General features: G+C 43.0%; 1 protein-coding gene across 11 annotated transcripts in view; it reads right to left on the reverse strand.

Moving 5' to 3' along the window:
• The window catches only part of Septin6 (septin 6), a 78,765-nt gene that overhangs the window by 50,116 nt on the left and 5,592 nt on the right, over window positions 1–23,057 (reverse strand). For all 11 annotated transcript variants that reach the window (NM_001177323.2, NM_001359141.1, NM_001359142.1 and 8 more), the window contains exons 2-3: window positions 13,676–13,790; window positions 5,209–5,404 (exon numbers count right to left, since the gene is read on the reverse strand). In NM_001177323.2, the coding sequence (NP_001170794.1) occupies window positions 5,209–5,404; window positions 13,676–13,790 (311 nt within the window). The remainder of the gene's footprint in view (window positions 1–5,208; window positions 5,405–13,675; window positions 13,791–23,057) is intronic.

Raw genomic sequence — 23,057 nt, forward strand, 5'->3', positions numbered from 1 at the left:
GATATGCTGTATGGGTGGTCAATGCCGCTCTTAGGAGATATGGGTTAGAAAACAAAAACCCCAGTGCCAGGCACGACATACCTCCCTCTCAGTTATTGGTCTTGGAGGCTCCAGAGGCTACTACGAATGTTCTTGGTTGCCCATCATAACTAGATATTAAGATCTTATTGCTATTATTTTTGCAGGACACAGAGAATTCAATCTGGACCTGATCTGAAAACTCCCACTGGCTAGCTTTCATAGTGCCTAGGTACTACATAGGCCACTGGGGAAGAAAAGATACTAATCTTTCTGATTTTTGATAAAGAGTTGGGAAGAAGGCTCAGTGAGCACTTATCATACAAACATGAGGATCTGAGTTCAGATCACCAGAACCTGGAAAGCTGGAGAAAGTAGCACACATCAATAACCCAAGCGGTCTTAAAATGGGATGGGAGGCCAAAGGAGAATCCATTTTCTGGCCAGCTAGTCTGACATATGCATAGAACAGAAAAAGGCAATCTTTCAAACAAGGTTGACAACCAACAACCAAGAAGTAAGAGGTTGTCCTCTGACCTCCACATATGCAACATGGCACATATGCTATGGTACACGCACTTATACTTGTATACACGAACACATACACACAGAGATTTTTTTCAAAAAGGAGTTTGAGTGGTCCTTTCTGTGAGTATCCTACCAGCTCCCCCCAGCCTTTATCACACCCTTATCTCAGCCTCCTTCACCCCTCACATGCATCCCCAAACTACTCCAGCTTCTTCTGGCTCTCTTTCTTTCTCTCTGTTTAGAGCTTTTTAGTCCCTTTTCACAATCCTCTCCTCCATCTGCTGACCTCACGGATATCCTGAGGTTCCTGTGTTTAGCACAGCATCCTTCTCTCTCTGATTGCTGGATGATTTTACATATGTATGTGGTTGGAACATATCATTTACCTAGGCCCAGACCTTCTTCTCTGGACTTGTGACTCTGTATGGTCAACTGCCTACTACTGAGGTTATCCTCCATGTAAATATTCTATACATATCTCAAAATTGGAATGCCTTGTTTCTGGTATTTTAAAGTCTGGTTCACCTATATCTCTCAAGGAAGGCCATTATAACTGAGTTATTCCCCAAAGCCAGAAATTCGGATTTCTGAATTTCTATTCTAGATACTTCTGCCTTCACAACCCCATATGAAATCTTTACTAGGTTTTGTCAGTTTTACTCAATATTTATGGACTCCATCTCTGCTTCCCTATCTCAGCTCCTATGTTATTTCGTGCCTCAATTTTCATTGGTCTAATACTTTCCTGATTGGTCTTGTTTACCCAGTGTATCTCCACACTAGCCCAAAGGATTTATCTCAAAAGCTAATCAGACTACATTCTGCTGCCTAGAACTTCTGAATGGATCCGTATTTGTACATTCTATAACCCCTGCAGGAGTTGTCCTCTGTTTGCCCCCTCCCTTTACTTTCCCCTAGCTCACTTCAACTAGTAGCCCAGGCTATGTTCTAGGTTTAATGGGGCCTTATGCGTACAAAATGCACAGGACAACTCAAAAAAAAAAAAAAAAGACCATGTTATAACTAAAAGTGGCTGCACATGGGAACCCCAAAGATTAAAGTTCACTGGTTTCTCAAGAAATCTGCCTCTCGAGTACTACATTGAATAGGTAAAGCTGCCCACTCTCTTCCCTACCTATTCAATACAGTACTTGAAGTCCTATCCAGAACAATTAGACAACAAGAGGAGGTCAAAGGATACAAACTAGAAAGGAAGAAGTCAAAATATCCCTATTTGCAGATGATATGATAGTATACTTAAGTGACCCCAAAATTTCCACCAGAGAACTCCTAAACCTAATAAACAACTTCAGCAAAGTGGCTGGATATAAAATTAACTCAGACAAATCAGTAGCCTTCCTCTACTCAAATGATAAACAGGCTGAGAAAGAAATTAGGGAAACAACACCCTTCTCAATAGTCACAAATAATATAAAATACCTTGGTGTGACTCTAACTAAGCAAGTGAAAGATCTGTATGATAAGAACTTCAAGTCTCCGAAGAAAGAAATCGAAGAAGATTTCAGAAGATGGAAAGATCTCCCATGCTCATGGATGGGCAGGATCAATATAGTCAAAATGGCCATCTTTCCAAAACCTATTTACAGATTCAATGCAATCCCCATCAAAATTCCAACTCAATTCTTCATAGAGTTAGAAAGAGCAATTCTCAAATTCATTTGGAATAACAAAAAACCCAGGATAGCAAAAACTATTCTCAACAATAAAAGAACTTCTGGGGGAATCAGAAGTTCCCTGACCTCAAGCTGTGCTACAGAGAAATAGTGATAAAAACTGCATGGTACTGGTACAGTGACAGGCAGGTAGATCAATGAATAGAATTGAAGACCCAGAAATGAACCCACACACCTATGGTCACTTGATCTTTGACAAAGGAGTTAAAACCATCCAGTGGAAAAAGGACAGCATTTTCAACAAATGGTACCGGTTAAACTGGCAGTCAGCATATAGAAGAATGCAAATCTATCCATTCTTATCTCCTGTACAAAGCTCAAGTCCAAGGGATCAAGGACCTCCACATAAAACCAGATACACTGAAACTAATAAAAGAGAAAGTAGGGAGGAGCCTCTAACACATGGGTATAGGGGAAATTTTCCTAAACAGAACACCAATGGCTTATGCTCTAAGATCAACAATGGGACCTCATAAAATTACAAAGCTTCTGTAAGGCAAAGGACCCTGTCAATAGGACAAAGTGGCAACCAACAGATTACGAAAAGATTGTTACCAATCCTATATTTGATAGAGGGCTAATATCCAATATATACAGAGATCTCAAGAAGTTAAACTCCAGAGAACCAAATAACCCTATGAAAAATGGGATACAGAACCCAAGGAGCTGAAGGGGTTTGAAGCCCCATAGGTGGAACATCAATATGAACTAACCAGTACCCCCAGAGCTCCTTGGAACTAAATCACCAATCAAAGAAAACACATGATGAAAATTGTGGCTCTAGCTATATATGTAGCAGAGGATGGCCTAGTTGGTCTTCAGTGGGAGGAGAGACCCTAGGTCCTGTGAAGGCTCTATGCCCCAGTATAGGGGAATGCCAGGACCAGGAATGGGAGTGGGTAGATTGGGGAGCAGGGGGAGGGAGAGGGGATAGGGGATTTTCAGAGGGGAAACTAGGAAAGGGGATAGCATTTGAAATGTAAATAAAGAAAATATCTAATAAGAAAAAGAAAGCAAAAAATGGGGTACAGTGCTAAATAAAGAATTCTCAACTGAGGAATATCAAATGGCTAAGAAGCACCTAAAGAAACGTTCAGTATCCTTAGTCATCAAGGAAATGCAAATCAAAACAACACCTCACACCAGTCAGAATGGCTAAGATCAAAAATTCAGGTGACAGCAGATGCTGGCGAGGATGTGGAGAAAGAGGAACACTCCTCCATTGCTTGTGGGATTGCAAGCTTGTACAACCACTCTGGAAATCAGTCTGGAGGTTCCTCAGAAAATTGGAAAGAATACTACCTGAGGATCCAGCTATAACATTCTTGTGCATATACCCAAAAGATGCTCCAACATATAACAAGGATACATGCTCCACTATGTTTATAAGGACACATGCTCCACTATGTTCATAGCAGCCTTATTTATAATAGCCAGAAACTGGAAAGAACCCAGATATCCCTCAACAGAGGAATGGATAGAGAAAATGTGGTACATTTACACAATGGAGTACTACTCAGCTATTAAAAGCAATGACTTTGTGAAATTCTTAGGCAAATGAATGAAACTAGAAAATATTATCCTGAGTGAGGTAACCCGATTACAAAAGAACACACATGGTATGTACTCACTAGTAAGTGGATATTAGCCCAAAACTTTGGAATACCCAAGATACAATTCACAGATCATGTGAAGCTGAAGAAGAAGAAAGACTAAAGTGTGGATGCTTGGCTACTTCTTAGAAGGGGGAACAAAATACTCACAGGAGGAAATATGGAGTGTATAGCAGACACTGAAGGAAAGGCCAGCCAGAGGCTGACCTACCTGGGGATCAATCTCATATACAGTTACCAAACCCAGACACTATTGTGGATGCCAAGAAGTGCTTTCTGACAAGAGCCTGATATAGCTGTCTCCTGAGAGGCTCTGCCAGAGCCTGACAGATACAGAGGTGGACGCTCTCAGCCAACCATTGGAGTGAGCACGGGGTCCCCAATGGAGGAGTTAGAGAAAGGACTGAAGGAGCTAAAGGGGTTTGCAACCCATAGGAAGAACAACAATATCAACCAACCAGACCCCCCAGAGCTTTCAGACTAAACCACCAACCAAAGAGGATGGCTTTGTTGGACATCAATTGGAGGAGAGGCTCTTAGTCCTGTGAAGGCTCTATGCTACAGTTAAGAGGAATGCCAAGATGGAAAAGTGGGAGTGGGTGGGTGGGTGGGGGGAATACCTTCATAGAAGCAGGGAGAGAGGGGATGGAATAGCGGGTTTCCAGAGGGCATACCAGGAAAGGGGATAACATTTGAAATGTAAATGAAGAAAATACCTAATAAAAAAATTTTCAAAAGAAAAAAAAAAAGAAATCTGCTTCTCTACTTAAGCACACCAAGCTGCAGTTCCCTAGACCACACCTGAGTTCTCTGCATCACTTTACCTTTAAAGAAGTGGGCAGCTTCCTGGATTGCCTTTCTTTCTCATCAGCTGTCTGTCTGGCCAGCTCTTCAGGAGTTATCATAGGCTTTCCTGTGAAGTCCTCTCCGACTTCTCTGCATGGAACTGACTGTACTTGCCCTTGTGGTCTCATTGCAATTTGCCCTTCACCTCTTTGCACCCACTCCTTCACAGAACATAGTCGTCTGTATGGAAATTCTTTGCTTAAGAAAAGCCTTTCCCATGAATGTGTCAAGAGCAAAGATTAAGCCAATCCTTTGTAGGTTGTTAGATTATAGGAGGGCCTGGCACAAGGCTGAACGGAATCAAGGATCCACTCACGTGTATTAGAAAGACACCCTTCTTTTGTCAAAGTATATGGAGTGGCACAGTTGTAGATAAAGATCCCACAATGATGCCCTGCTTACAAGTTGCCTGCCCATATCACTCTAGTGGGCCCCAGAATCTGTGCTCTCTCCAAGACTCCCATGGTAAGGTACTTTTCATGGTTCCTCCCCCACTGTCCCATTGTTACCTGTCCTCCTTGTTGATCTGATCCCCAAAGCCTACAGTGCTCACAATTGTGAGTTTCAACCCCACGTTGCTCTCCTGGAGGTCGTAGGTATTGGACTGGAGCTGAACCCCTGGCTGTGTGTGGGTCGCTGGCTCCCCTTCAAACTTGGTGTTAAACAGGGTATCCATGAGCGTGGACTTGCCCAAACCTGTCTCCCCTGAAAAGCAAAAGAGATCAAGCAATGACTATGCAGCCATTGTGCATCATATTTTACATAAGTGAGCAATTGCACAGAAGTACATAGAATATATAGTACCAGTTATGTGAAAAGGGAAAGCAGAGACATGCCAGCAGCAGATAGCTCACAGTACTAGAGAATTGGGCTAATTTCCACTTTTGTCTTCACAGTTTTTTCTGTTATTTGAATCCTCACCTTGAGGATATACTGCTTTTAGAGGCAGAGAACGAAATGCTATCCATCCTGATAGAGGGGTATAATTACCCCTAGAAGTAGCCTGTACAGAGGTATAATATACTCCTCTTAATACTTATCTCTGACTGGTGGCCTTTATATATAGTTTTCATTTTTTCTTTAGCTTTTCTGTATTTTCTAAGTAAAACATGTAAATAAATACCAGTTGTCAAATAAATACCCTCTCCTCTCATCCCCTGGCCTCAGGTTCTGCCCAAACAGTGCTCAACCCACAGATGCCACATTTTTGTCTCCCAGTGGAAAGACTGTATCTACTTTTGGCTTCTCCCAGCCTAGATGACCTTTCAGGGAAACTATTTTTTTTTTTTATCTACCCAGGAATGAACTTAAGCTGCAAATTACTCTTCTTAAATTTCAAACAAACCAGGCATTTGTTTGCTTAACTAACATGTTGGCTGTGTGACACTAATAAATCCAACCACTAGAATTTTACACTTGGCCGATAAATGGGGGAAGGGTTATGGTGGACTGGTAAAGGTTTGGGGAGGTTATTCCTGGGACACGAGAGGCTACCAAATCACTGCCTCAAACCAAGGAGTCTTTGGAGAAAGAGACATCACAACCACGAAATGGAGAGATGCTGGTGACATGGACCTAGGCAGGAGGCTGATAGGAAGCCATAGCTGGGCTAGGCACCAAAGCCACTTTTCATCTCTGTGGATTCAGATTGTATTTGGCTCCCCATCCCTCCCCAAGGAAATAAGAAACACTAGGAACCAAAAGTCAGTAGCTAAGCTGGAGATGTAGCTCAGCCAGTAGTGTGTTTGTTTGTGATAGTTGACACCCTATCTGATACCCAGCACTGAAGAAACTGAGCATACACATTTGTAATGCCAGCACTCAGGAGATAGAGGCAAATAAGAAGGATAAGATCAACCTCTGTTAAATCTCTCGTTTGAGCCCAGCCTTGTCTTGAAGTCAATAGTTAATGACAGGTTGGGCATGGTGGTACACATCCTTAATCCTAGTACTTGGGAGGCAGAGGAAGGTGGATGTCTGTGAGTTTGAGGTCAGCTTGACCTACATAGTGAGTTCCAGGGCTATGTAGAGAAACCCTGTCACAAAGTTAAGGATGCTGGATTATTCTTGGACCACCTTGGACCACAGTACTCCCTTACTAGCACCGTTCCTCTTCTTCCTACACCTCCCCAAGCAAGGAGAGACTACGTGACCTTTGCTTAATCCTCATAGTTAGGGTTAGGCTTACCCTGGGTAGTGCCTGGCCTGGCAAATCTTCCCTTGGGACCAACAGTAGACATTTGCAAGGCAGTGCATAGAACTGCATGGAGGGGAACTGAAAATGCTCCCTCTTTCCCACTCTCTCAGTGTGTATATAAAATCCTAAACACTGACATAAAAATACCTATTATGAGAGTCTCTATGTGCAGAGAAAGAAAAGAACATTCAATTTAGACTGGTTACCAAGGTCCCCAGCCCTATTCCATAGCCAGGTATGAGTAATGAGGTGAATTGCCAAGATATGCAAAAAGAGTTCCTCACACAGACTGTGTTTCCAACCAGGATCTGCTCTATTCATCAGAGACAAAGATTGTCTAAGAAGAGATGCTTTTTTTTTTTTTTGGTTCTCCCCTAAGAAGGTGTTCAGGTCCCAAGAAAAATATGGTGCAGTAAGGTCTTTGCCACGGAGGTGACAGATTCAGGCATGCAGCAGAACACCCCATCAAAGAACATGGTGCAGCTCACTTTCGAGTAGGGTCACGATCTCTGAGGTGAGAATGGAAGCATGGGCACCATGTTCTAACTCGACTTCTCTCTGGACACCCATGCTCTACTCTGTGGACACCTATGTTCCAGATACATCCCATGTTCCATTCTCTGGACACCCATGTTCCACTCTCTGGACACTCATGTTCCAGGTACATTTTAACCTTCTTTTTTTTTGTACATCTAATGGATTTTCCTCAACCTCATCCCTCTTTGTCCTTTGAGATCGTTACTGAATATGCCTGCTGCTCCTAGACAGTGGTGGGCTCCAATCTCCACAGCTCTCCAATACGGGCCCCCTGCCTCTACATCCTAAGAATTCTCAGACACTCCTCTGTATACTTGAGAGTGCCTGAAGGAAGCCTCACATAGGTCTCAGGATCAGCTCTACTGAGCCAGAGACCCGCCCTGTTTGCACAGCTGGAGAAATGGGGGGCTGGGCGAGGTAGGGCAAGCAGCAGGGAGGAGCAGCAAGGAAACTGACCACCCAGACACCTGCCAGCACACAAGGGTTGCAGCAACTAGCTGTTAAATAACAACGGTCTGGAAGAGGAGAACTTGCTGTGTTTAGGGAATTGCAATAAATGCCACCTTAGAAGAAGGCAGAAAAGGAAGCCAGCTCCTTCAGTGGCTTTTGAGTGCTTCTGCTCTCAGTTGTCATCATGGTGGGACCTGGAGCTGGAAGGAAGCCTTCTCTCAATGGCTGGCACAGGCCCAGCCCAAGACTAGAATGATATCTCCTCCTATAGCTATCTTGGGTCCAATAGTAAATGTGTATGGGGATAAGACACGTGGCCTAATAGGGTCAGGTCAGCAGATTCCACCATGCCTCAGCAAGAAGGTAGGAACTTGGCAACTGGCTTCTAGCAGGAAACTCAATGAGTCCCAAGGGCTCAATTTCCCTCTCCTTCTCCCCAGCCCTCCTAGTGCGTGTCGTAATGGACAGCAGGGTTTCTTAACCCCTTGAACTCATGTTCTAGCTCTCACTTTGCTTATTGTTGACACTGTGCTAGAAACAATAACTTTTAAAAACAACACAGGGGCCGGAGAGATGGCTCAGTGGTTAAGAGCCCTAGCTGCTCTTGCAGAAGACCTGGGTTTAGTGTCCAGCATCCATGTGCCAGCTAATAGCTGTAACTGTAACTCCAGTTCCAGGGGACCCAAAATTGCTCACCAGGCATGCATGTGCTACTCATACGTGCATGGAGGTAAACATGCATACACATAAAACAAATAAATCTCTTTAGAAAAGAATTTAAATTTAACACATATTATGTGATAAAAGTTTAGCTGTTCTCCTCAGTAGCTGTCAATCTCTGGTTCTTTGGACAGTTAAGTCCTTGCAAGATGAGAAAGATACATTCATCTCTGGGTTCAGGACTAGTCTTGTCTATAGAGAGAGTTCCAGGACAGCCAGGGCTACACAGAGAAACCCAGTCTTCAAAACAAAAATAAGCAATAAAGAAAAAGGAAAAAATACAAGTCCTAGATATGCTACTGTTACATTGTCTTATGACAAAACCCAAGCCCTGTCCCCAGTCTGAATTCTAGTCCTTTTTTTCTACAAAATGGGAAAGTTGAAGCAGTAGCAGCAGGGTTTTTTATTTTGTTTTGTTTTGTTTTCTGCTTGGTTTGGTTTGATTTTGAGACAAGGACTTCAAGTCCTAAGACTCCTGCCTCAGCCGTCGAAGTGCTAGGACTTCGAGGCATACACCAATAGTATTTTCCTGTAGCAGATTTATATGCTCTGTGCCAGGCATTACTGTAACCAAATGCATGTTTTCATTTTCTTTCATGCAGTGCTGGGAATGGAACCAAGGACCCCACAGATATGAAGCAAGCTTTCAACTACTGAGCCACACCCTCAGCTTCCATAGATTTTATTTGCTCCTTGAAGGAAGCTTAGAAGGTATATAGGCACTATGACTTTTTTTTTTTAGTGTTGGTAATGGAGCCCAAGGACTCAAGTCACTCAGGTTAAGCAAGAGCTCTATCCTGGTTGGGCACGGTGGTACCCAGAGGTAGATAATACAATTTGTCCTTAATTTATAGTTAGGTTAACCGAGTCAGCCATTAGCTTCATGAATTTGCAAGTTCCTCCACTTCCATGTACCTGATTTTCCTCCTCTATATACTGTATAGGAGATGACAGTCCAAGATCACAAACTAATAGGTAGCATAGCCAGTATTTTCACCAGGGTGGGCTACCTCTGTAGTCCATGCGTTGAACCAATACATTTTAGTGAGGTTCACAAGCATGGCATATTCATTTATTTAGTCACTCAACAGGTATTTACAAAGCCGCTGATAATCACCAGATATAGGTGTTATATAGGGGCTAAAGATACAGCAAAGAGCAAGCTAGTCACAGCCCCTGGTCATTTGGAGAGAAGTCTCACTCAACTGTAAATGATGGAATAAGCCAAGAGAAAATTCTGCTGAGTTCAACAGGGAGGTCGGAAGGAAACTCTCTGAAAGGAAACTCTCCAGGCACTAGAGTTGGCCATGAGAGTCTATGGAGAGAGACCAAGGCCATGCCTGGCTGTGCGACCTTGTCCTTTCTCTTTCCTGTTCTTGCAGAGGCGAGGCAGACTGTGGTGTGTTTCAGCCAGCACAGGCAGCTTCCTGCACCTCTTCCCAAGCCTATGTGATGGAAGTAATGACACCATGGAAATCAATGGCTGCTACAAACCTGTTTTCTCCCATGATGCCTTGCTAGCCAGTGACCAAACCCTGTGGCCGCCTTATGCTAACAACTGTGTTTCCCAGAGGCACGGGGATGGAAAGGTTAGCACCTGACCTTCATAGAATACTAGCTGCCCTTTGCACACCTCCTGCAAGAAAGCTGCAATCCTGCTTGTCCTGTGTGTGTTTTCCAAGTTCAACAGAGCCCAGTTGAGCCTGGAATCTTGAGCAGCTTCAAAGTAAATATTATCGTTCTGAGCCTTTGTGCTCCTCGTGGCCATTAGTGCTGCCAGCACATTCGGATGGGCAAGTCTCTTTTAGGGCTCTTTCCCAGCACTACAAAGCCCTGGGCCTCAGAACATTGGTACTGCTAGCTCAGGTTGGTTTTTTGTTTTTTGTTTTTTTTGTTTGTTTGTTTTTTTTTGAGGCCTGCTACATGAATGTTTACAGCTATGGGATCCTCAAGTTTCCAAAGCTAAGGGATTGGGATATGATTTTTTTGATGGGGTAGAGAAGTGGGGAATCTCACCTTACTAGGTAATTACTGTCAACCCTAGAGATTATATCAGACTGAAGTCATAATATGCTTATGTCTATGTGCTTAGCTGAAAATCATAATAATCATGGAGAGCAATTATTGGTACAGTCAATTTATTGCACTATAAATTAGGCTCTGAATTCATAAACATTCTCTTTCCCTCCTTTCAGTCTCACCAAACACAAATGCACACAGGCATAATAAATGTATAATACTTATTCTGCTAGGTATGGGCATAACAGCAGTAGGGCAACATTAAATAAACAACAATGCGCAAACAAACTATCCTAGCTGACTGTGAATAATCAAGGTTAGCAATACCATAATTTGACACTAAAAATACTTTGGGTGAACAATTTCTGTGACCAAACAGAACCATTTTATAGTTATCAAGGAGGCAAATTTAATGGTCACATACAGGTACAAGGCATAAGAATACAGTCACCAAAATTCCCGGGGAGCAAAGATCAGCAACTTCACTGTGGACTCTCTGCCAAGTCATTGACAGTTCCTAGCGTTATGGCTGGTTTGAGATGGCAGTCTGAGAGTTACATGTGACCTTGATGCAAGCTGAGGGTTCTCTGAACAATGGCAAGGTCATGAATACAGTAAGAGAGTGGGCTGCATGCACTATAAGCATTTTTGGATCCAGTACAGGGATTGGTTTATCTAATTGTCCTATCTGGGGACAGTATAGGAAGAGAGCCATTTCCTGAAACCTGACAAGTAGAAAAGGAAAGAAAAGATATATGACTTCTTGGGGATGAGAGTCTGCCCCAGGCTGTTGTCATCAGGTGAATGCTGAAGTGCTGTGGATGAGCAATACCCTGGTGGGAATATGAGTTGATTGTTTACCCCATCAGCTTGTCTTGGTGTTGGCTGCCTCATCTTGGGGGCCCTGGGGAATCAGACTCAGATTACAAATTTCCCTATACTTGGACATAAGGTCCCATTCTGACTCACAGGGCTTTTTACCAGGTCAGTCTTTTGCTGGAGGTTGAAAGGTTGCTCACGGGTGGGGGGGGGGCAGGGGGGCTGTCAGTTTGCTTTCATCTCAACTTCAGCACAGGTCATACGGCACTCTGGGAGGGATGCCAAGGGAAGCTGGTATGTGTGTGCACTGGGATATTTCAGTCATCAAATATTGTGTGAAATAAGTTGGCCATTAGCCAGAGATTGATCTTGTTAGTTAAACAGAAAACTTGGTAGTGCCAATATTAGACGTGATGACATTTGTTCTTGAGGCTGGTTGCCCTGCCTTGCATTTATTTTGTATGCCCATCCCAATTAGCACTGAAATGTGACTGTGAGTGTGACTGTCAGCATCCAAAGACTTGGCAACCTCTAGGCAGACTCTAAGGCCTCTGATGTGTAATTCCATGAAGCGCATATTTTTATCTCATAGCTTCTGAAGCTGATACATGGCAATGAGTCACTTTTGCTAGTGAGCGAGCCTAGCTGACTGCCTGCCATCCACATTTAGAAGTGACCTTATTGCTCTGTTTGTCCTTACAAGTACAGTGAATTCCCTACAGAAGAGGACCTGGTAAAGAGTACTGGAAATGGAGAAGAAGAAAAAAATCAGAGGAAAATGAATGACTTCAAAAAAAATTCAAAGATTAGTATTTAGTTAGCTAGTTAATTAGTTAGTTGAGACAAGGTCTCATCATGCAACCCAGATTACACTCAAATTTACAATCCTCCTGTCTCAGCCTTCTAAGTGCTGGGATTACAGACCTATACCACTAGATTTTTTTTTCAATACATTAAACCACCAAAGTACCTAAGTCAGTGGTAGCTTGAATCTATGATGTGAATGAGTTCTCCATATGCTTTATACAAAAATAAGAACAGGAAATTATCAACAGTGTGTAAGTGTTCTAGCCAGTGTGAAAATTGGCTTTATTATGGCATTTATGTAACCATTAAGGTTTGGAAGCGGGTCACTAAAAATACACAGGTATATGTTCTTGCACTGTGGGGTGAAAATTATAAGTTAGCACTGTGTTTGTAAATTTGGGACTTTTAAGGTTTCAAAACATGTTCTTAAAGAATGACAAGGTACCATTGTCCACGTTTGTTTGATGGTACTCAATGGTTTCTAAAGTGCTTTCATGGTCTCAAGGGACATCGCTGGCAGTGGTTGGAGACAAAGAGAAGGACAACAGGTCAGTCAGACCTGCATCTCCAGTGTATGTTGGCTCTGCCATTTTTCCATGTTGCCTCAAGTCAATCCCTTTGTCCTTCTCAGCTGTCTTCTCCATGAGCCTAAGACTATTACTTCTGAGCTTCACTTTGCAGACTGGGGGCCAAAACCACTTCTGTGAGAAAGTGTTGAGAGGCATAGTAGGGGCTTCCTTCAGACTTAACTTATTCATTCACTTCGGAAATATTATTGAACTCTTCTTGTGCTACGATTAGCACACCAAGTGGGCTCAAATCACTATGTCTCCCCACATAGGTATCCCAGGGCCTGGGAGGCTAAGGTAAAAGGACTGAGAGTTAGAGGCTAGCCTGAGCAACTTGTTGAGTTCCATGCCGGCCTAGGCCCACACAATGAGACTCTTGTCTTAAAACAAAACAAAATAAAGCCTAGGAACAGATACAGTCTAGGGAATAAATGATCTCTGCATGCAACTCTGTGATGCCTACACTTAAGCTCCAACTGTACCAAGCAAGCTTAGACAAACTAGAGACACACAACTTCTAATTCTGTCCTGGTTCTTATCTTCTGCGCTCAAAAAGAAGCTGACAGCAGTAACTGAGCCAGCCAGCCCCCTTTAACAAAATTTTCCATTGAGTCTCACAAAGCTCTGTTTTTCCCCAAGGTACAGCCCCAGATTCTGGTCTGGGAAGAGGGGGGAAAGACGTAATTGCCGCTGGATGCTTACAAAAATAAACAAAGGGATAAGAGAAGAGGGATTGGGGGTGCAAGCATGTAACTAGATGGGGATGACACATTATTTAACCTAATTACCTGCAAAGCCACATCTAGCCATTAAGGATCTATATCCTGTAATAGAATTTCCTGCCTTGGAAATACTCACCCACGCACAGGATGTTGAAGCAGAAGCCCTGGCTGACTGACTTATTCACCAGCTGGTCAGGCAAGCTGTCGAACCCCACATGTCCAGCCAGGGGGACAGTTCGACAATCTTCGCCCTAATTTGGAGAGGGAGGGAGGGAGGGAAGGGAGAAAATGAAAACGTGCTTAAAAGCCATTTGGACTTCTATCCTGTGCCAGAAAGTAACAGCCACAAAGGACTAATGTGTCATCTCTTTCCTCAGCCACCCCTCCCCAACCTGCAACACATATACCTAAAGAGCAAAATGGTCCATCAGCTTGGAAATTATGGATGCTTGGGTACAGCACTCAATACGTTCAGTAATAAATACCACTTGTTGTCCTAGACAGAATCAACTATGTGGGCAGTTGATCCCCCTCATCCAAACTTGGATGAGATCTCAATTCAATCACTCAGAGGCTGGGGAGCTTCTCTGAGACTCAGTTCCCTTCCACATCTGTCACAGGAGACAACAGGATGTATTTCAGAGGTGATAGGGGGACAGCAATGTTTATAAATATCTATGGTAATGCTATATATTTAATTAATGTGTGAACATATATTCAATGAACATTCTAAAGTCCTTAGAAGGCAGTGAACCTTCTCTCTAGGACACTTTGGAGACCTACAAATGTGGCGCAGCAGAGAGGTTGAGCTTACAGGCTTGGGCAGGCAAGAGGGCTCAGAGGGTACAAGTGCCTGCTGCCAAGCCTGATGACTTTAGTTCAAAACCTGGGATTCGCACGGTAGGAGAATCAACTCCCACAAGTTGTCCTCTGATCTCCACACTCATGAGACACCAGTTCCCCCCACCCCCACTAAACAGACAGACGGACAGACAGACAGACAGACAGACAAATAACTCAATGTAAAAATGGTTTGAAAGTGCAGAATTTTTGAATCAGGCAGATCTGAGTCAGAGGCCAACTTTTGCAGCTCAAGCTTTAACAAGTTAAGTTCTCAGTGTCCCATTACAAAACCACGAGTAAGTAGTGAATGTGCAGACTCCACAGGACAATACTCCTCACACACAGAGCATATTGCCTGGCATGTGGAAAGCATTCAAACAGTAGCTGTCCTTATCACTGCACTGTGAGGTTATCTTTGGACCCTAAAAACTGGCCCACCATGCAGTAAAACACTTGTAGCTCCCTCTAGCTTGGAAGGAGCTTTCTCCAGCTTTCTACTGGTTCCCTTGACTTCACAGGGGTCAGCCAAGCCACTCCCAGCCCTGGAAAGCATAGGGCCTAAGCTTCTTATAGTTAATGGTTTTATAAAATGAGGAGAGTCTCAAACTCAGGCAGACTTCCAAGGGACCAAAAGGAAAGGATGAAATGGGCCTGCATGTACTCATAAACTATGCTTACTGCCAATGGTCACAGCCGAGGGTGGGGTGTCAGGAGAAGGGTGGAGAATGGAAGCTGGAGGCAGACGAGCTTCACAAGAATGATGGGCTATGGAAATAGGCAGAGATTCTGTGGGGTGAGGCTGCACGAAACTTTCCGTAACCACCAGGATGCCTAAAGCAACCCAAAAGGCCATGGTTTGTGCCAGGAGGGACCATACCAGCATCCCAGGCTGTGCCAGCAGGCAGCTCCTATGCTGACTGGACCTGCTGTTAGGCTAGGTGTCACACCAAAAGGGATGTGATGTGATGGTGGAGCAGCCACTCAACCTCTTCACCGTGTGTGTGTGTGTGTGTGTGTGTGTGTGTGTGTGTGTGTGTAAGGGGGGGGGGTGTCCCTGCTCCATCAGTGCCATTGGATCCTCCAAGAGCTTGTGCTGGTGACTACCATCTGGAACATTCATTCCCCTCTGACATCTTTCCATACAAACTCCCAACAGAGCACACTTGACAGACTGCCATATGCTATCACTGAGTTAGGTTGATGATGTCTTCCTTGTTCACCCAAAGACGAGGGATCCACATTACCTTATCCTATACCCACTTCACCCCCTTCCACTTCCCTTACCCTATTTCCCATCTTTTCTTTTTTGCTTAAAGCAAACAGTAAGCTGGAAGTTTACCACTGTTGGTTCTCAGCCTTTCTGCAAAGCACCGAAGAGACTTCAGAGCCAATATGCTCTCTCCAGGGAGCCTCCTACGTAGCAGGCCTCAAAATTGGGACAGATTCAGAGTTGAGGTTTCCTGAGCCATATTTTATCATCTCCTCCTGCCTCCAAATTCAGCGCTATGAAAGTTTAAGTGCTCCGAAGTCCAAGGAATTCTCAAACTAAAGATAGCAGGTAGTAGGAAGAGCGCCTTACCTTAAAAACTCACGCCACTGTGAAAGACTTACCAAATATAGGGCCTAGGATGCAGTTCTGTTGGGAGAATGCTTGTCTAACATGCATAAAGCCCTAGGTTCAATCCCCAACACCACATAACTGGGGCATGGTAATTACATGCTACTAAGCTCTATGGCTAAGCTATGCTCCCAATCTCGGCTCTCCCCTTTTGAGTCTCAAGTCAGGTTAGTTGACTTTAACCAGCATTTTTTCTCAAAATGTGTACATGTCTGTCACCTTGTCACTTCAACACCACTGGAGACATATCCTGCCCCTACTCTCTTGTTCTTTCATCCAGTCAAGTATTGTGTAGGTAGAAAGAGCTTTTCAATTCCTGCATGTGGGGTTCAGAAGGTTAACCTCTGTGGTTAAGAGGACTTAACTGTTCTTACAGAGGTTAAGTTCTTAGCACTCAACATGGTGGCTCACAACTATTCCTAATTCCAGTTCTAGGGAACTGTCACCTTCTTCCGGCCTCGGAGGGCACCAGGCATGCACATTGTATGTATCCATCCATACATGCAGGCAAAACACCCACCATATAAAACAAATCTAAAAATAAATATTTTTTAACTATTACATGGTTCATGGTACTCCCTACTCAAAACACCCCAAACTCCTCAAGCCCATTGTTGTGAAATAAAGTCTTTACTCTTCCTTTTGCTCTTTGGGGCTCTTTAAACTGCTGTGGGTGATAACAATAGGCATGTGATAGGTGATTGGTAAATCTTCATTTTGAGGAAGCGTCTTATGTAGCTCACTTGTCTCAGACTTAAGATATTGCAAAGAATGCTCTTACACTATCAGTCGTTCTGCCTCTACCTCACAGTACCCAGATGAGGCCTGTGCTATCACACCCAGCAGAAAGTATTAGACACCAGAAATTATATTTTCATTCCCCCAAGATGATTAACATGTCTATATATTTCCTGCCAGTCAGCACACCTTTCTTTAACAAAATAGGGATACTATAATCTGCTCCTTTCCACACTCTGACTTAATACCCTGACACTTAGTACAGATGTTTTCCTGAGTACTTAAGTATACTTCTAAATCATTTCCTTAGAACATTGTCTCTTAAAAGGCCTATATTATTTTTGAAGGTGTGCACTCGTATCATCTGAGTATAGGTATGTGCACATGAGTGCAGGTGCCTGTAAAGACAAGAGAAGGCATTGAGTCCCTTGGACCTGAAGCTACAGCAGTTGTGAGCCACCTGATATGGGTATTGAGAATCAACTGAAGATCCCCAGGAAGAGTGGTATGAGCTTTTAGCCACTGAGCCATCTCTCTAGACCCCAAATCGTTATGTTTATTGGCCATACAACAAACCCATGCAGGAATCTGCCACCTCTTCCTAACTGCTGAATATTTAGTATCTCCAAGTTTTCTACATAAACATAACAAACAAATAGTCTTCTTGCAGGGTTGCAAATGTTTCTATTTCCTAAAATTGAAGACTATTGGACCAAAGTGTTCACATATTCTTTTATATACATGCATTTATGTACATATGTATGTATGTATGTATATGTGTGTGTATGTGTATTGTGTATATTTATGGTGGCATGCATGCCACAGTGCATATGTAGACATCATAAAACAATCTACAAGAGTTCATTCTTTCCTTCTATGTGGACCTTGGGGGCCAAACTCAAGTTGTCAAGTCCGACAACAAAACAGGTGTCTTTACCCATTGAGCAATCTTGCCAGATCAAAAGGTTTACAGATTTTATACACAGATTCATCACTTAACATGGCCTAGAGGGCCATACCAATGTGTGTTTCCATCACTATTATGCGTGTGTGTCTGTGTATCCATGAAGTTTCATGGACTTGTATCTACTGTGAACTGACTCATTGGGAAATGGTATCACATTCTTTAATTTGAATTTTATTAGTGATAGTAAACATTAAAAATGTCAACTGTGTATGGGTATTGTGTATGTAAATTATCTAGTCATGATTTTGCTCACTTAAAAATATATATGTTTGCCTTTTCTCTTTGCTTTGTAAGAGTCTTACATGCATCGGGGAAAATAAGAATTGATTTCAAGATGCGATAGCTAAGAGAAGAAAGTCAATAAGTAGTTAGCAATGTGAGGTTTTAGGTGCAGAGAGCATTTAAAGCTGAGAAACAAATTTGGGGAGTGAGAGATATAAAATTGGATGTGCTCACTGGGAGGTAGTAAGAGTGAGGGAGATAAAGAATGAACATAGGAAACACCCATGAATAATGGGGAGATGAAGGGGGTTTTACCAAGAGGGAGAAATAATCAGACCAGTTTCCTGCCATCTGAAGCAAAAAAAAAAAAAAAAAAAAAAAAAAAAAAAAAAAAAAGAATTACAGCGAAGTAACTATAGATTTGCCTTTAGTGGCATCACACATGACTCGGAATCTCTATTTCTTTGGTGTCTTTTACTCAGTGTCCACTCTACCTAAATTAACTAGAGAACTTGAGACATAGGGCCTGGTTGATGTTGGTGTGTTGTTGTTGTTGTTGTTGTTTTCATTTTTGCTTTTTACTGGGTTGAAGGAGCCAAGACTTTGTCTCAATCTCTGTGGTTAAGAAAGCATCCAAACATATTTGTACAGTTCTTGATTTAGAAAAGTCTGTCTAGAGAGCACCTGTCTTGCTCTAATGAATCTTACATCAAGATCATAATTGTTCAGAGTGAAAATGTATGCATGCAAATTATGGACAGACTACTGGGCTAAGGGTACACTGATCCCAGGATAGCCCCAGGAAGTGTCTTTTCTTCTCTCTTACAGCACCTCTGATGCCTTATCTCCTTAGTCCTTCTTAAGGTGGTATAATTAATTGAGATCCTAATTACTCTGATTGCAGTTAATTGAATGTTCACCTGACTACAAGGTGCAGAAGAGGAGATGCGACTAGAAGCCTGGCCCAGCACATCTGACACCGAAACTTTACCTAGCTATCTTGAGTAGCAAGTGGTGCCATGTTCATGGCAGCAAATTAACAAAATTGTGAATCTACCATAACCCTGAACCACCCTTACAATCTGTTCTGTGGAACGTCACGCAGCTGTACAAAGATTCATGTACAAGGAAATATATTAAAGCCTTGATGATAGTAAATGAAAAGCTAGGAATTCCTTAAATGGTAGACAACTGAAAAATAAATTATGAACATGAATATTTTAGAACAGTTCTACCACTATAATGCAGCAGGACCATATGTAATGATATGAATACCCCCAAGACATAGAATAAAACAGAAAACAGAAATTGTAGAAAGACATGCATAATTAGTACATGTATGTACAAAATGCCTGGTATATATGCACATGCACATAAATCTATGCCAATACCTAGGACAGATGCATGAAAAGACACCAAACCAAAAGACACCGGCAGTTACGTCAGAGAACAGGAAATGGAAACAGAGGCCTAATTAGAGGTGTCATCGGGTTTTGTAGTGTTCAATTCTTTTATGACACAGAAGAACTAACTCACATTGTTACCGGTATAATTGACAGATATATATATTTTAATAAGATAAGGAAAGTTCTTGCTCATTCAGCTTGGCAGCCCAGGTGATTAGTTAGGTTGTAGCCCAAGAGTGGCTAAAGGAAGGCAAAATGAAAGGTGCTCTTGGGAACCGAGAGAGCCCCCCACTTCCCTCCGCCCAACTCCATTTCCTGTTTGCTTGTCATCTGCAGTCACCTGCGGTTTTGAAACACGTTATAACCACATTTGTATCAAAGGCAGAAACACTGCTCTTCTCTTCTGCCTCCTCCCGAGGACACACGGATTTCAGATTTTAATTGAATATTACATATGGTACATAAAGAACAGCGAGGTATGGTGCGACCAGCTGTGTATCTTTCCCCCACTGCTTTTGGTTTGTTTGTTTGTGTTTTGGGGGAGCAAAGTGTCCCAGAAGCGCCCGATAAGCAAGTGCTGTCCTCCACTGACTTCTACCTGTCCTTGAACAGCCCTAACAGACAAAGCACATTGCTGAGTGAGGCCTCTGGGAACTCAGGGTCTGCCTGTGTTGATAGAGAACTACCTGTCTCTGTTCAAACTCAAGGTATCTAAGTTAGCCCTAGTCATCCTGAAGGAATGGGGCAGGGGGAGCATTTGGACCTAAGACTCTACTTTCCCTTGACTTTCTCCTCTGGTCTTTTGCACTCAAACATTAGCAAGGGAGACAAATGCTTAAACATGGTTCTTGGTAGCAGCCTCATTGACTGCTTAGTGGTGGGCCCAATCCTTCACCTCTTTCCCTGCTCCACCATCATTCTGGAACAGAGAAACTGTAAATCTCCTAGACTTTTGAAACCAATCCATCCACCCAATGACATTGGATGGACTATTAAGCAAGTAATGAAAACAGTTTTCTAAGAGTGCAAAATGGCATGAAATACTTGCCCAAAGCTGTTATGTAAAGCAAAGGAAAAACAACAACAACAACAACCTTGTACACCCAACCCAGTGAAGAGAGAAAACTAGTGTTAACAGGTTACTTTGGGGGTAGCCATTCTGTTTTCCAATTTTTCTAAAATGGGCATACTTTAGTTTTATAATCTGGAAAAATGTTTTGTTTTGAATAAAGACTGATGGTACATTCCTAGGCAGGAAAGTGGCTTTGCTATTTTAGGAAAAAAATCCTCAACTTCAACCAGAAAATGCTGTACACACTGTTGTACACACACAGATAATCAGCATGTTTGGTTAAGTACAGCCTATAGCATCTGGGCAATTTTATTATATGTAAGACATTTGTTTTACCAACAATACAATAAATTCTTCTCTTCCTTTATTGTGAATTATTGTCACATTTAGTATATAATTCACTATTAAACAGTACAATATAATTATAGTCCTGTAAACCATAAGACAAATCTTATGCCCTGAAACATGTCAAAAGTCCTGATAAAACCCCATCTACAGCCGTCAATGTTGTGAAAGGAATGAGAAGTACTATACTATCAGCCTTGAGAGACCAATAAGATCCAAAAATTTAAAACAAAAAGGTAAAAACCAATGTACCCCACATATCAAATGCCAGGAGTTTTCATGGGCTGATCAAGTTGGGGTAAGAGAAAACAATAGATATAAAATCTTTGGCTAGGAGAGAAATTTAGGGACCATTCTAAGGAGAAACAAGGTTTTCCAAAGCTTCAGTGGGGAAGCAGTTTAGGGGACCTCAAGGAACCACAAAGGAGAAACCATCTTTACTAAACAAGGGTGAAGGTCGGTCTTTAGCAAAGCCTACAGATGCAACTGATTTTAATACCAAAGATAAACTCCAAAGTGGCTTCTTGTTTGTAAGAAGATTCACAGCAAGGACTCCATTAACTAGCCAGCTCTCCTAGTGCAGTCAAAGTTACATTCCACAGACAAACATTCAGTTGTCATGTATCTTTATAAAATTTCGATAGCTATATATATACATACCTATCCAGACAGGCAATGTTCAAATGGTTGTTTCTAGTTCACTTACAGAGACCCTGCTGAGCTAAAAGCATAAGTTCTTTCTCCAAAACTCTCTCCTCATCCAGCTCAAAGCTGAAGGAGGGAAGGGGTAGGGCTCGGTTCTGCTACCTCAGGCAGAAGCAGAAGCTGGCAGGATGCTAACAGAACTGAATCTGGAGAAAAAGGAAACAAGGACTTGAGAGCTGAAGACTCCCTTAAAGATCACCTAACCCAAGGGCTCTTTTTGCAAAGGGGGAAATGGAGACTCAGAGTGTGCGTGTGGGGGGAGTGACTTGTCCCGAGTCATCCAGTGATGATTTAGTGGCAGTGAGTGGTGCTAGCATCAGGCAGACTGTTCTTTCAGATGGAAAAGCTGACTTAAATACCAGATGTATTTCTTCCTGCTGTTAAAATTCCAGGCCAGCAGGCTCCTGGCTCCATGCAGGTAGGAGTGAGAAAGGACAAGGGAGACATGAACTGGGAGTTCGTGGGCTCACCCACGATAGCTCTGGCCAGCAGAAGACAACCAAGGGTACCCAGGTCTGTGCTCGGACTCTCGTCTCTCTCCCCTACTTTTCTCTCCTCTAGGTCTCTCCTGACTCCAGTCCGATCCTAGGCTTGGCCAGCTGCCCAGCTCTACTCAAGAGCACCAGAGCTAATGGGTCTATCTAACTCAACAAGCCATTGTCTATAAAATATCTCCACTTCAGGCTAGGGGTGACCCCTGTTCTGGGTGGGTCAACTTTCCCACAAAAGCCACACACATTTCCTTCAAGTAAGGCAGTTTGAACAGTTTTCTAGGTGTTCTGGCCATGTTACCTCTAATCTTTTTTTTTTTTTTAAGAAAAGGAAAGGAAAGAAAGACTTTACCCATAGGCCTCTGGGTGAATGCCCAACTGCCCTCTGGGGAGCCTGAATTTGCCTCTGCCTCCATCTGGTCTCGTTTAACGGGGATCTCAAAAAAAAAAAAAAACCCAGTTCTTGCCTCTGCGCCAGTGTTCAGAGCTGGGGGCCTCTGTGGTGAAGGAAACCAAACACCACCTCGCACCTCATCATGACTGTGAGAGCGGAGCTCTGCTCCTGTTACCCCAGGGCCCGCTTTAGCAGGGGGAACCGGAACCCAGAGGTTTGTCCCTGAGAAGGCCTGGAAATCTTTCCCTGGTCACAGGAATGACCCAACTCCAGAGCCAGCTGAGAGCCTGCTGCATAATTCAGCAGATGGCTGTCTCTAGTGGGAAGACAGTGGAGAAGAGGATAACGTTGTTTCTCACCCTCCGGAGCATGTGGCCTCCTTCCTCTGTGCAGGCAGCTGAGAAGCCCACGGTTTCAAATCCCCACAGCAGAAGCCGCCTCCTGCCAAACTGAGGAGGAAGGGTCTGTGTTTCTAATTTATTCTGTACCCCCTCCAGTTGTTACTTAAAATAATCCATCATTACATGGCTGGTGGCTCCAAGATTTTTATTTAAAGCAATATGGAGAGAGAAAAAGAAAAAAACCCACACAACCCGTGACTGTGCTATCTTGGATTTGAGCTGAAAAGCTTTTTTACCATCAGAGAGTCTCCATAGCTAACCAAGCTTGCTTTTCTCTGACCACTTTGGGGGGTGTTGGCAGATGCAAGGAAAAGAG

Source organism: Mus musculus, chromosome X (assembly GCF_000001635.26).
Source record: "Mus musculus strain C57BL/6J chromosome X, GRCm38.p6 C57BL/6J".
In the NCBI taxonomy this organism is placed as follows: Eukaryota; Metazoa; Chordata; class Mammalia; order Rodentia; family Muridae; genus Mus; species Mus musculus.